Source organism: Sebastes fasciatus, chromosome 3, assembly GCF_043250625.1.
Source record: "Sebastes fasciatus isolate fSebFas1 chromosome 3, fSebFas1.pri, whole genome shotgun sequence".
Taxonomy (NCBI): domain Eukaryota; kingdom Metazoa; phylum Chordata; class Actinopteri; order Perciformes; family Sebastidae; genus Sebastes; species Sebastes fasciatus.
This window is the reverse complement of record NC_133797.1, coordinates 38713054-38727816: the sequence shown is the minus strand read 5'-3', so window position 1 is coordinate 38727816 and position 14763 is coordinate 38713054. Positions and strand designations below refer to the sequence as shown.

At 39.3% G+C, this 14763-nt stretch overlaps 2 protein-coding genes across 3 annotated transcripts in view; both read right to left on the bottom strand.

Moving 5' to 3' along the window:
- LOC141765044 (uncharacterized) overlaps positions 1 to 7490 on the bottom strand; it is a 28413-nt gene extending 20923 nt beyond the window's left edge. The window contains exons 1-2 of one of the 2 annotated variants that reach the window (XM_074630880.1): positions 7180 to 7490; positions 2930 to 3082 (exon numbers count right to left, since the gene is read on the bottom strand). The gene's annotated coding sequence lies outside the window, so the exon portion shown is untranslated. The remainder of the gene's footprint in view (positions 1 to 2929; positions 3083 to 7179) is intronic. The other variant, XM_074630881.1, reaches the window with a different exon arrangement.
- A 1059-nt stretch (positions 7491 to 8549) lies between these two features.
- On the bottom strand, positions 8550 to 14042 carry LOC141765046 (3-mercaptopyruvate sulfurtransferase-like). The gene is made up of 3 exons (XM_074630887.1): positions 13450 to 14042; positions 12761 to 12825; positions 8550 to 9543 (listed from the first exon to the last, which is right to left on the bottom strand). The coding sequence occupies exons 1-3, from the start codon at positions 13974 to 13976 to the stop codon at positions 9245 to 9247; spliced, it is 891 nt and encodes a 296-aa protein (XP_074486988.1). The 5' UTR covers positions 13977 to 14042; the 3' UTR covers positions 8550 to 9244.
- Positions 14043 to 14763: the final 721 nt, after the last annotated feature.

Below are 14763 nucleotides of genomic sequence, written 5' to 3'. Positions count from 1 at the left end.
GATACAACTTTGAGTTTTTGGTGCTTCCGTGTAGTTTGTGTTGGAGTCTTGTCTGAACAGCGTAGCCACACGCGAGCGCGCATGGGGCACCGACCCGGATTGATTTATGCGTGTAAGAAGTTACAAACAGTCCCTTTAAGAAACATTTTCAAATTAGCATCCTTAATGCCAAGAAGTGATCGCAACATCGCCATTTTGTGCTGAAAGCGACTAGTAAAAAAAAACGAACGTCCGCCCTAAAAATTGCCGTACAAATGTAAAACAAAATTATTTCTATTCTATTGTCATATTCTACTGAAATGGCCTGTGTTGGACAATACAATATTGTAGATATAATAAGCGTTTTCAATCCAGAAGTCCAGAGTTTTGTCTCTTTGCTGCTTGTACTCTTTGATCGTATTGCGGTAACGCGCGGACTCTCATCTCCGTGGTCAAATCATCCGACGCCACTACAACTGTAGAGCACCCATATACTGACATTTATGTTAGAACGAAGCTGACGGGAGAGCCAGCGATGCACTTGGAGAAGCTAGAGGAAGTGTGACTACATCCGGTTTTCAAAATAAAGTGTTAACAAAGGGAACTGCATATACAAAATACATATATGGAAATAAGATTGATTGGATTATATTCACATGCCGCGGCTGAATGAGTCTGTCACTGAAAGAGCTGTTTAAAGCTCGACAACAAACCGTCCTCAAACAACTTTCTTCATTTATTAGAAAGAATTTTCTTTTCATGATCTGTTATCTGTTTTACATAATTTATCGTCGTTTCCATTCAGTCACATGACTGATGTGCGTTACATCATTTCAATTTTCCCTCAAACATTCAGCCTAATAAATCATTTCCAGTGTTCAAAAGACGCTATAGTCATATTCTGGGTTATTAAATAATGAACTCACAATCAGAATATCAATAAATACAGACGCTAATAATGAATAAAAGATAGAAAGGCATTTTGACAGTAGAAATGGTTCCTGAGCCTCTAAGCCGGACTCAGTCCACAGTAGAAATACAGACTGCAGCTGTTATTCATGTGCAGATGTTTGTTAAACAGGTAACAGGCTACAGAGACAAAACACTGATAACTGTTTCTTTATTAGTATTATTAGATAAGTTCAGACACAAACTCCATCTAAAGTCTCTACAGCTGTTAAAGCCGGCTGACAGCTGATCCAGCTGTGATGATCAGCTGCTGCACTTATCTGAAACAGACATCGCTTCACGTGACGCTTAAGAAGAAAGTACGTCTCATGTCAAAACATATTTCCTCGCTTCCTCGCATCTCTTCCTCGCCTCCTCCGCTCGCATATCCCGTGGGCGGGACTAAGACGCGAGGAAAGGAAACGAGGAGACACGTTGGCGCAATGAAAAAGACCCGTAGACCATAAAGCAGGGGATGCTGTAGGGCGGGGCTACCATGTGTTTGACAGGTCGCTACCACGCCGTTGTCCGGTCTGGGAGTTGTCCGTGTGACTTTAACCCTTTCACACTGTGTTTTCAGTTCGTCAAAGTTAATTATAACCTTTTTGGTCGCCTAAAAATGTCTTATGCGGCGTTCAGTTGTGCTAATCTCCACCCTCTTTGTCACTGCTGGTTCCAAAAACAAGATAGTGATGGACAAAATGTCGAACTCGAAGCTTCAGAGCCGTAGTCCACAAACCAATGGGTGACGTCACGGTGACTACGTCCACTTCTAATATACAGGCTATTGGTGAGACAGGTTGCCGCCTGCTGGAAAACTGAATTAACCAGTTATTTGTATGGTGCATTGCACTAGAGTTAAGAATGTTAATGTTAAGATGTTGAGAGGAGCACATTAAAACCTGCAACCCAGCAGACACGTTTCACTGAAATGTAGAGTGTTGTAAAATGCCTTCGTTGGTTGGGTTAACTGGAAGAGTGGGGTTACGGTGGGATGAAGCAACATAACTTGCGACAGCAGCGTGCAGCACGTAGGAGTAAACAGCACAACCTGAAACAGCAGCAGCAGCGATGTGACATTCATGATTCAGACCATGTGTCCCAAAACACGTGTGAGTGAAATGTCATGTAAACTGTTATCTTTGGTAATTTGGTACAAACATTAATGTTCCCCACTTTTCCTCTGGCATCAGCATCCGGTCAAAATTGCTAAATTTGTCCACATACTTTGGTTGGTAACATCAGCATGTTTGTCATTGTGAGCATGTTAGCATGCTGACATTAGCATTTAACCCAAAGCGCAGCCTCACAGAGTGGCTGACACACAAGATCATGTTACACTACTGATGTGGCTTTTTAATCACACCCATTAAGAGTTATCTGGGTCACTATCTTTCTCTCCTCACTCCCCCACACTTCCTCCACCATCTCTCACCTCCCCACATGTCTGTTTGTATGAAAACTTATAATGTATGTATGGCAGGATCACATCATAATTTACCTGTGAACATTGTTATGGTTACTGGGATGAAACTCTTAATTTGAAAAAGCTCACAGACATGACTATTAATCAACCTCTAAATTGACTTTTTTTTAAGGCTAGAAAAGTTTGTTTCCACAATTACATACTTTCAACCCAAGACATCTATTTCCTGTCCAAAACACCTGTCATTGTCATATTTCATTGGCAGAACATGAGGCCATTAAGCAAGAAGACAGATTTTATCAAACGTCAATGGAGTACTTTTACTACAAAATGTCTTATTCTTATCTTGTTGTTTCACCATTATCATGATAAATGTGGTCATCATCGTCGTCATTATCAGACACACGCACTAAAACCACTTCTAAACTTGCTTTATCTTCCTCTCCATCATCATTACCACTTCTGCTATAGCATCATTTCCCCTCACTGACTCATTCATTCATGACACTGAAAACTATGGCTGATCTACATAAAAGAAATAGCTCTTAACCAACGATAATTTACACACAAACCTACCTGTCCAGAGTCTTTCTCTTCTTCCTTCTCATCACGTACGTTCAAAATGATCGATCCATGTCTGTAGACTCATTCAGAATGTACTGAAACCTTTTGTTTCCCTTCTAAAGCTTCCAGACTATCTCGACCTAAAGTGACGTATAGGAAAGGTTTCTGAGTAAAGAGATAGAAAAAACTGTGGTTAGTGTGGTTTCCCCTGAATGCCGGTACACAATCCCATGTTTCAAGAAGTGTAGAAGAACAAGGTGAAAACCCCTTTTAAGTGTTGGCTCTCTTTTACCGTTGTTCGTGTTCACTTCACGTTCATCCCTTTATAGTTTCAGGCACAGAAGAAACGGAAGTTTCGGTTCACTGAGAAGTAAGTGTGTGCTTTCCCAGACTAGGCCCTACAACAACCCTGAAAAATACCCTCACACACACGTCTTAATGTAAACTCAAGGAACCTTCACTATTTTGTGCCTCCTTGTTACCTTGCTTTGCATATGTAAAGGGGAGGTAAATTGTGAGTCTATTTTAAAGTTTGACATTTTTGGGGAAATGTGCTTATTCAACCCGTTCTCACTCCCAACTTGTCAATTACCACCGTTCGGTCGGCGCCCCTCGGCATCGGAAATCGATGCACGGAGGCCCCCTTTAGCAACAGTATGTGACAAACTGGGCTTTCAGATAACTCCAATGTAAACCCACCCGCGGCGTTTTTTGACGGTCAGAGCGATTGATGTAGTATTAATAGTGTGCGCCGGGTAGGGAATGAGTCCTTAACCCAAGTGAAGGAGTTCAAGTATCTCGGGGTCTTGTTCGCGAGTGAGGGGACGATGGAACGTGAGATAGGCCGGAGAATCGGAGCAGCGGGGGAGGGGGGGGTATTGCATTCGCTTTGCATACCGCAGCGTTGTGACGAAAAGAGAGCTGAGCCGGAAGGCAAAGCTCTCGATCTACCGGTCAGTCTTCGTTCCTACTCTCACCTATGGTCATGAGGGTTGGGTCATGGCTGAAAGAACTAGATCGCAGGTACAAGCGGCCGAAATGGGTTTCCTCAGGAGGGTGGCTGGCGTCTCCCTTAGAGATAGGGTGAGAAGCTCAGTCATCCGTGAGGGACTCGGAGTAGAGCCGCTACTCCTTTGCGTTGAAAGGAGCCAGTTGAGGTGGTTCGGGCATCTGGTAAGGATGTCCCCTCTGGGCGACTCCCTAGGGAGGTGTTCCAGGCACGACCAGCTGGGAGGAGGCCACGGGAAGACCCAGGACTAGGTGGAGAGATTATATCTCTACACTGGCCTGGGAACGCCTCGGGATCCCCCAGTCAGAGCTGGTTAATGTGATACGGGAAAGGGAAGTTTGGGGTCCCCTGCTGGAGCTGTGCCCCCGCAACCCGACCCCAGATAAGCGGTTGAAGATGAGTGGGTGTGATGAATGAGTGATAGTGTGAGAGAGCTTATTTTCTGCAACAATCCAAAACCCATTGAAACAATCCCATTGGCTTTTTGTCGAGGGAACCAAGCCGATGCTAACTTCCTGGTTGGACTACAAAAATACATCATCCTCGGAGCTCTCTATAACTTCATACGCCACAAACCATGGCAACAAGTGTCCCAGCCGTGTGCATCACTTTTTAGAGTCCCCTGGAAATTGTTTCCGTTGTGTTGTGAGCTTCTTGCAGCGCTTTTCCTAAATGGTTAAATTTTGCACCAAACAATACAAATGGTTTCAACCCACAATTTGCTGCTTATGAGACATAAGTGAGCATGGGAATGACCACCCTATACTTCTATCATAATGTTCTTAGCCCTAATACACTTTAATCATTTATTTTAATATAATTAATTAATTAATTAATTAATTAAATAATCTTTTTTTTTCTGATTTATGACTATAACAACATGACACACGGTGCTGAGCTGCATCTCAAATTAATGTTCAGGTTCCCAGCTTTCAGATGATGTACACCACTTTTATGTAACATCTACTGTTGACCTGCTATCTCCCCCTAAAGACTCCCTGTACCCCCCTAAAAAAGACAAAAGCAGGTCTATGAAAAAGAGGTTCATGTGATTATATTTCATAAAACCTCATTGGTTGTGTTTATAATGCAGAATAAAACATGGTTTAAAGTTATAATATGGAACTATTCTGCCAAAGCAACCAGACTCCATTGAAAAAAACAGTAATTTTACATCACGAAACGGTAGGTTAGTTTCATTCAGTCTTGAGAAGGGATGTAAAGGGCATTAAAATGCCTTTATTTTTACATGGCAATAATTGTTTGTAAACATGTAAAATAAAGGCATTTTAATTTTGTTCAAACACTACAGTGTGCCTTGGATTATTTTTGAGGGAGACTTGCATTTTGTACTTTTTTCACCCATTCAATGAGTCCTTCACAAGACTGAATGAGCCCAATACACCTGAAGGAATCCAAAGAGCACCTGTATGTGATTACCACAGAGACCCAGCAGCGCTTCTACTCCATTGTCTTCACGGTAGGTTAGTTTGTTTGTGTTTAGTTCGGATTCACCAAAGTCACACAATAGCACAAACAAACTAATCGATCGAGGCAGCGGTAGTCTGAGAGTGAGCGTGCTCGCTCCTCTAATGACTTTAATGACATTGGAGTGAAAAATAAGACACAAAAATAGACTTAATATACTGCTATGTGAGCAACAGGTAAATATGAACAACCTAACATTAACATCTTAGACCACTTGGTTATATAACAGGTAGGTCTGAAGAGTTGCTCCGTGGTTAAAGAGTAGGGAGATATTCGTCTCTCCATCGGGTCCAAAACTCAATTGTCAGACGTTATGCTGCCCTCAAGTGGAAACTGTTTGAATCCACCATCATGAACTTTTTTTTTTTTTTGTCATTAACACTCTGAGACCCACAATAGACCCATTTTAGGGGGATACAGGGAGTCTTTAGGGGGAGATAGCAGGTCAACAGTAGATGTCACATAGAAGTGGTGTACATCATCTGAAAGCTGAGAACCTGAAGATGAATTTGAGATGCTGCTAAGCAAGTTGTTATAGTCATAAATCAGAAATAAACATTAATAAATTAATTAGAATAACTTGTAAAGGGTTTAAAACATTATGATTAAAGTGTATGATGGTCATCGCCATGCTCTATTATGTCTCATAAATTGTTGGAGCAATTTTTGGGGTTGATACCATTTGTTACACAGATTTGGTGCTAAATTTAACCATTTCTTTTACCACTTGAGAATTGATAAAGTGATCAATAATCCCTCCAAAATACCACATTAAGACACCAAGACCTTGAGGAACTCCATAGAAAAAGCCATGCTGTGATCTGGTATCAAAAACTTTTGACATTTGGAGATTTTTTCAAGAATTGTATTTTTCGGCGATTTCAGTGAGCACTGTTGTGTAAACTGTCTCAGAAACCCCCTTATTGTCAATCTAGCTAGGAAAGCCATCCATCCTCTGAATGCTCTAGGTCTCTAGTTTGTGGTTGTAAAGTTTCATGAGGCTGTGATTATCCTAGAGGTCACCACAGGTCATTTTAGACAGTAAGGCCAAGTTAAAAAAAACTACAATGAAATGTCTCCTATGGGGACTAACATCATCACACATGAATACAGTTGGGCTCATTGGATTCACAAGAGTCTCAGCTTTACAGTCATACTCAATTTATGTCATTGTTTAATGACTGTTTAGGGAGCCCAGTATGCAGAAATATTCAAATACATCATTTTAGAATAGGCGAAATAACACATTTATACTGCATTCAAAAATATGTGATTATCATAAAGTGGGCATGTCTGTAAAGGGGAGACTCGTGGGTACACATAGAACCCATTTTCATTCACATATCTTGAGGTCAACGGACCCCTTTGAAAATGGCCATGCCAGTTTTTCCTCGCTAAAAACTAACCCAAATTTGAAGTGTTATTTAACCTCCTTGCCGACATGGTAGCATGACATGGTTGGTACCAATGGATTCTTTAGGTTTTCTAGTATGATATCTGTGTCTTTACTCTAGTCCTAAAACTGAACCAGCACAGCCTCTGAAAGACAGTAAAGTCGGTCGGCATCCCGCCGGTCTCGGGTCTGTTTTCATCATTTTGAAATCCAGACATTAAATTACGTGGTTTTAATATACCTATATTTAAAAAATATATATATATTCCCGAAAGGCTGTGTATTTCCCCTGTAGGTCGATCTATCCTCAGCACAGTGGACCTCATGTTCACAGCGAGATAACAGAAATCTTTATCAGATCACCACACTCACCAGTTAGAGCCAGGACGAGACGGCTACTCCCTCAGGCTGGAAAGATGGAACAGCACAGATGAAGAATTAGGTAGGACTCCTTTTTGTGTCATTTGTACGACATCCGTAAAAACAGACTTTTAAGAGGACCTTATTACTCCGGAATGACCATGACTTGACAAGTGGCTGCTTCACACTATAGAAGAGGAAATGAGGACTTTTAGAAACTTCCATTTCCCTTTTCTTTGAACCTGGAATATTTGTCACTTGACTTCTCTTAAATAATCATTTTCTTTGTCTTGAAGGAATTTTGCCCAAATATAGAACAATTAGTCACCTTTGTTTGCCCTCAGACCTTCTCAGTGTCACATGGGAAAGTGCCAACAGGATTTACCGCTCATGTGATGTGATCAATTAGTTGTCACATTTTAAGCATGAGATCCCATTTTCACAACTAAACAGTAGAGCATGGATGTTATAATAGTACCTTTTAGTAATTTTGAGATAAAGTAATAGTTGTCATTTGGCAACACCATGCAATTGAGGGTTAAGAAAGAAGGTAAAGAGGTGGACCACGAACATGTCGAGGTAATAGTTGTAGTGGCGGAAAAATCTAAATCAAAAGGCCACTGAGTCTGGCGCACCGTGGGTATGTGGTTTACGCAGGCAAAAGAGTCCATTATACATGCAAAAATTTATGTGTTTCTGATTTTATTTATCCAAGAAAAGCAAGCAAATGAAGCGCAAAGAAAACATGGATGTCGCTGCCTCTCTTGTGCTGGTAAACACCATAAGCCCACCCAGGTGCATGCTGGTCCTACCTGTCTACCTATCTATATAACCGCAGGTGCACACAGTTTTACCCAATTCATAAAAAAAGAAAGAAAACAAAATAATAATTGTGCAAAAAACTAAATATACTAAACAAGAAAATAATTAAACTAAACAAATAACTAGCAAAAGTAAACAGTATCAAAAATCAAATCTAAATAAAGCAAACTAGAATAATAAATCATACTCATCATATCAAATAGTAAAAGAAATAAATACGAACAAATAAATAGCTAAATGTAATATTTGTTACCACCAACACAGCCTGGGAACCTGACAAAGGTTGCCGCAGATAAATAAAGATAATAATGAGCTTTAAAGTGTATTGTAATTGCGATGTGACAATATAAAGAACTATTTAAAAACAACAAAACATGGCTGTAATTTTAAACATTTATTGGACTCAAATCATTCTGTGAGGGCACTTTTTCTTTAACTGGTGATTATCTCAGGTCAGTTTGTGTCCCTTCTATCTTCGGCTTAAAGTCCCTTCAAATACACAAACACATATATTTACATGAGGAGTCGATGTACATGAGATTTCCACAACTCCCGGCTCATTGTGATTCAACGTTTTTTTTATTCCAACATAAGCATTACAGCTGTAAACAAACCTTTTTTCTAGTTTTAAAACTGATTAAACAGTCAAGTTTAGTGTTCACATATTAGTGGCTCTTTGGTCGAGGTTTCTATTAATATCTTTGGAGTGAAAATAAAAAGTCACTTAGTGGAGCATATGGATTTCACATAGTTTGACATTTTGGGAATTTTGCTTCATAGCTTTTTTGCCGAGAAATAAATGAGAAAATTGATATCACTCTCATAACTGTACACTGAATATGAAGCTATACAGCAACGCAGGATGTTGAATCAGGACGCGCTGATACGCCAAAATGAACTAATGGGTTTTATTTCTGTTGGGGGCGGTGGGTGCGTGATGTAATCAGTGTGTGCCCGAGCACCGCGGCAAGCCGACTAGCCTCGCTCTGACAACGACAACTTGTCGCTTTTACTTTTCTTTTTGTGCACAGACTAAACGGACAAGATGTAACGTGTAAATTAGTAAAACTCGTAGATGCTGGATGGCAGATTTGTGTGTCTCTCGCCAAGACAGCAAAGAAGCAGGAAGTATTTCCCAAAATGTCAAACCATTCCTTTAAAACCTTTGCACACAAAAACAATCAAATAACGTCATCTTTCTTGTCATCCAGTCGGATCCAGTCTTAACCCATCACCTCCTGCTATCCTGAACCAATCACACATGTTTCCCCCGTCCTTCAGATAAGACGTGCTCGGGGACGGCACGGGTGTACCACTCCGACCACCCGCCGTCGTACACCGACACCCCCGGGTGCCCGCATTCATGGGCCGCCAGTGCAATGTGACACGCAGTCACGGCCGAGCCGCACGAGACACAAATGGGACGGCCGAGGTCCACGCCGGCTCGGGCGAACAGAGCCTGGAGTTGCTCCTTGGGCAGGAAGTGACCCGACGGAGACAGGAAGGAGTGGAAGGGCACGTTGATGGAGCCGGGGATGTGGCCTGGCTCTGTGTCTGTCAATCAGAAAGAGAGAGGATGACAGTGAGATTTTTTGATAAAGGCGACTTCTCATAAAGTAGCGCTGCGCCACACAGAAGCTCATAATGTTCAGGATTTGTTTGAGACATTCAGACTGATGGTTGTGATTCAGCTTCAAGGGAAAATTCTGCACCTTTTTATGTAGATCAGATCAGTGTTGATGCTAAATGTAGTCGATTGAAGCAATAAGTACTCTGCTGCAAAATCTGTTCTTCCTGCGTCCAGCGCCGTCATTTTACGTGGCAGTGACGTAGTTGGTAGAAGAACTACAGGCTGTTTCAGCTTGGGTTTCTAGTCTTTGCCTCACACAGTGTACTAACCGGATGCGATGCGACATGGTGCAACGTTTTGAGCTGAACTTTTGTCGGACGCCCTGTTCCATTTTTTTTCCTGTCGCTCACGTTGAGTGTGCTGCAACATGGACGAGGAACAGCTGATTAGTTTAGCTAAAATGAGTCGTCGGGGTCGCCGACATCTTAGAGACTACATATAGCGAGTAGAGAGAATCATTGTTTGACATTTTTCACTACGATCACCAATAGTTTTATTAGCAAAACAACAGTTTTTCAATACTTTAAAAAGGTAAAAAAAAATGCCTTTTAACAAAAGAGGACAAACTTCCAGCTGTACAACTTTGTCTAACTATAATACAGTCATATTTTAAAGGCAAATATCTTATTCAAAGTTATTCAATGCTATTTCGGTCTGTACCAAAAGAGGAGAGTAGAGGAAAGATACCAAGATAATTGTGAGGATTATCACAGCTGTAACAAAAATGGAGAGTTATATTCTATGTTATAAATACGGGAATTAAGGAGCAAATATAATTCACTTGATTTGACAAAAAAGGAAAGTACCAGTTTCACTCACACTTCCCTAAATTACATACGGCTGGAAAAACATCTCCTTTGCCTGAGGTCAAAGTTCACTGCCGAGACTGCTTTCATATGTAGTTTCGCCTGCCGATGGGCTCTCTAACAGCACACCTGTGTGTATTACTGTGTGTGTGTGTGTGTGTGTGTGTGTGTGTGAGTGAGATAAGGCACGTACTACTGGTGTCTTATCAAGACTGCTATCTGAAAAGATCTACATATCTAAGAGTGGACAATATCTAGGTCATTCAGTCTACTGGCTACTGTCTTTCTGCAGTGTGTGTGTGGGTCAGCGTAGATAAAGTACATGTTTATGCGAGCATATCCTTATTGCTCGCTCTCCCTATGTGTTTGTGTTGTCCGGTGGTTTAGGCTCAGCTTGCTGCCTGCCTGTCTGTGTGTTTGTCCAGAGTAAACTCTGCAAAAAGCCTACAAGGAAGTCGTGGAATCACTGGACCATTATGTGTTTCTCACCGAATGCAAAAACAAGACTGTTCCATGAGGGGGAAATTCAATTCATGCTGAGCTCATGCAGCCTCAGGCATGTTTTGTTTTGCTTTTGTGATGGGGTTACTATAGTTACTAGATGTTGGGACGATACACCTATCTCCCGATTCGATACTATCGCGATACCTGGGTGCTGATTCAATATGTATTGCGATCGGGGCCGCTTGAATGCATTTAACATAAATGTCAGTATATGGGTTATCTACAGTTGTAGCGTCGGCCCATTTACCACGGAGATGAGAGTGATAGCTGGCTTGACCGCACGTTACCCCAATGCGATAACGTTTAACTGTCCGTGACAGAGTTAACATGCAGTTTTAGCTTTGATGTCTAGCTCTGCTTTTCCTGTCAACATGGGAAACCCAAAGTGTTGTATAGTGTTTAGCACGCTGGATTTAACATGTGAGGGTGCAGGTCGTATCCACGCGGACGCTCCACCGTTTTCTACTTTCTCGTTTCGGCTTTGGTTGACGGATACGGAACGGATATGACGTCACTTTACTCAGACTACAACAATAAAAGCGGTAACTTCCTTCTACCTCCGCATAGACTCAAATGAAGCAAATATATCAACTCTGGCAATAAAAAATCAATTTCAAAATCGCAATCGTACATTTTTATTTGTTAAACCAGGGACAGCGTGTCAATATAAGCTTGTTACATGCATAGTGTCCTTTCAAAATAAACATCCGTTTTCACAGGAAGTTAGGTTTAGACAACACAACCACTTAGTTAGGGTTAGGAAATGGTTAATGGCGACACTGGGTGACGTCACGTTGATGACATCCACTTCTATACAGTGGTTATACAGTCTATGATAAAAACAAACAAAATAAGTTACTGAACTTTATGTTTACACGTTAAGAGTTTAATGTAACATTGGGACAAACTGTAGTTCATTGCATTGAATATTGATATATATTATATGTATATATATATATATATATATATACATATAATGTATTTATATTACTTTTTACATTTATTTATTTATTTTTGCATTTATTTTTATGTATTTATCTATTTTTGCATGTATTTTTTATTTATTTATTTATTTATGCACGATCTTCCCTTTGCATTTCACCCCTTATTTATTTCCCAAAAATTATTTATTTCTGTGTTCTTTTCTTCATACATTTCTTTATGCATTTCTGCATCATTATGCAAATGAAGGGGCTTAATTAATTATTAACTATTACTACTACTACTTTTTTATCAATTATTTAATACAAAGGTAAATAAATTAAGGAGCAAATTAAAACAGAAATATCAATTTATGGCTACAAATATTATTTAGATTAATTGACTACATTTAATGACATATTTATTTATTTATCGAATCATTTATCTATTTTTGCATGTATTTATTTATTTATGCACAATCTTCCCTTTGCATTTCACCTCTTACTTATTTCCCCAACTTATTTATTTCTGTATTCTTTTCTTTATACATTTCTTTATGCATTTCTGCCTCATTGTGCAAATGAGGGGGCTTAATTAGTTATTAGCTATTTTTTTTATCAATTATTTAAAACAAAAATAAATAAATTAAGAAGCAAATTAAAACAGAAATATCAATTTATGGCTACAAATATTTTTTTAGATTATTTTGCTACATTTAATGACATATTTATTTATTTATCGAGTCATTGATCTATTTATTTATTTTATTTTGGCAGGTTCCGTCCTCCACAGACCTTTAGTAATAATCTACCTAAACAATCTTCCTGTGAATAGGATCCATAATGTATAGCTGCGTTCAGCCTGCTGGAGACCTGAAGAGAACAGAGTCATCATTGCAGACTATACTCACTGTCTCTGGGTTCAGGGTCCAGGCCTCTGAACCTGCCCGCTGGCCTGGCGTCCACCACCTGGAACCTGGAAAAACAATCATCAAAAAAAAATAGTATAATATGTCGAAAAAAGTCATAAAAAAGTCATAGTATATTATGTCGAAAAAAGAATGAATAAAAAAGTCATAGTATATTATGTTGGAAAAAAATTATTAAAAAAGTCATAGTATATTACGTCGAAAAAAGAATGAATAAAAAAGTCATAGTATATTATGTCGAAAAAAAATCTTCAAAAAGTCATAGTATAATATGTCGAAAAAAGTCATAGTATAGTGGGTCGAAAAAGTTAAAAAAAAAAGTCATAGTATATTATGTTGAAAAATAATTATTAAAAAGTCATAGTATATCATGTCGAAAAAAAATTATTAAAAAAGTCATAGTATAATATTTCGAAAAAAGTCATAGTATATTACGTCAAAAATAAATTATTAAAAAAGTCATAGTATATTATGTCGAAAAATAATGATTAAAAAGTCATAGTATATCATGTCGAAAAAAAATGATTAAAAAAGTCATAGTATAATATGTCGAAAAAAGTCATAGTGTATATTATGTCGAAAATTAATGAATAAAAAAGTCATAGTATATTATGTCGAAAAAAAAAATATTAAGAAAGTCATAGTATAATATGTTGAAAAAGGCCTGGAACCTTTTGGTGTCCAGGTTATCCAGGATGTCCTCATAGGTCTTGATCCAGGAGCGGTTCAGAGAGGCCCTGAACTCGGCCGGTGTAGGTCTGACGTACCGGTCGCTCACCGGTCGCTCCTCCAGCTGCCAGGTCCGGAGCCCTCCGTTGAGCAGCGACACCTCGCGGTGCCCGAACACCCGGAACATCCACCAGACGCGCGGCGCAGAGAACGCGCCGAACTCGCTGGCGTCGTACACCACCACGTGCGTGTCTCGCTCTATCCCCAACCTACCCACATAATCTGCAAAACTCTTCTCTGACGGCAGCATGTGGTCCAGAGGAGACGTTTTATCACAACACTGGTCTATGTCGAAGAAAGCTGCGCCCGGGATGTGCCTCTTCTTGAACTCGCTCTTCGCGTTGCGCCTCAGTTTGGGCAAAAACCAAGAAGAGTCCAAGATGCGCATTTTCCTCTGGAGCTGCACCTGCAGCTGCACAGCCTCCGCGAGCCATTTAGAGGATAACAGAGCTCTCGCTTGAAGCGCCATGGTTTAGTTCTAGAGAGGTAGTCAGGCTACAAAGTTGACTGTACTGTGATCGACCTAATCTGGTGCTAAAGGTTGAGAGTGACAGTGCAAGCAACACGCCCAGAGTCCACAGTTCACAGAGCAACAGCTGGAAGTGAATGGAGGCAGTGACGCGTTATACTAATGTGATTACTCTGTTTAGAAATAAACTTCACATCCTTACGAAAAAGCACTATACTACAAGTATACTACAAGTTTATTTTATGAAGTATACACTGTAAGAAAAAAAAGTGTAAAATAACCGACATTTTCGGAAAAATACTGTCCGTTAATTAACATAAATAAACTGTAAAAAAAAAGCAATTATCTTTATATAATTAGCCTATATTACTGTAATATTACAAAATATATTTTACTTTTAACATATATTTATTGTTAGAATAGAGTAATACACCGTAAATCTAAGACCATTTACATATAAATCACAAATGAAACATGTGACATAAAGGTGTGCATGGTAACAAAATCCTTTTTTTTCTTTTTTAACATAAATTAATTGTTAAAATAGAGTCATAAACCTCTAAAAAACAGAATAATTATCTTTAAAAATTATCAAGAAAAGCTTAATACAGATAATTACGATTGTTATTACAAAAAAATACTGTAAATCTAAGACCATTTACATATAAATCACAAATGAAACATGTAATTTTTAAAAAATATTTCTGTCATTTTGAAATAGACAAAAAATGTAAAATTTCTTGAAAAAAATGTAAAAACACACCAATGTTGTTGCTAAATAATAATT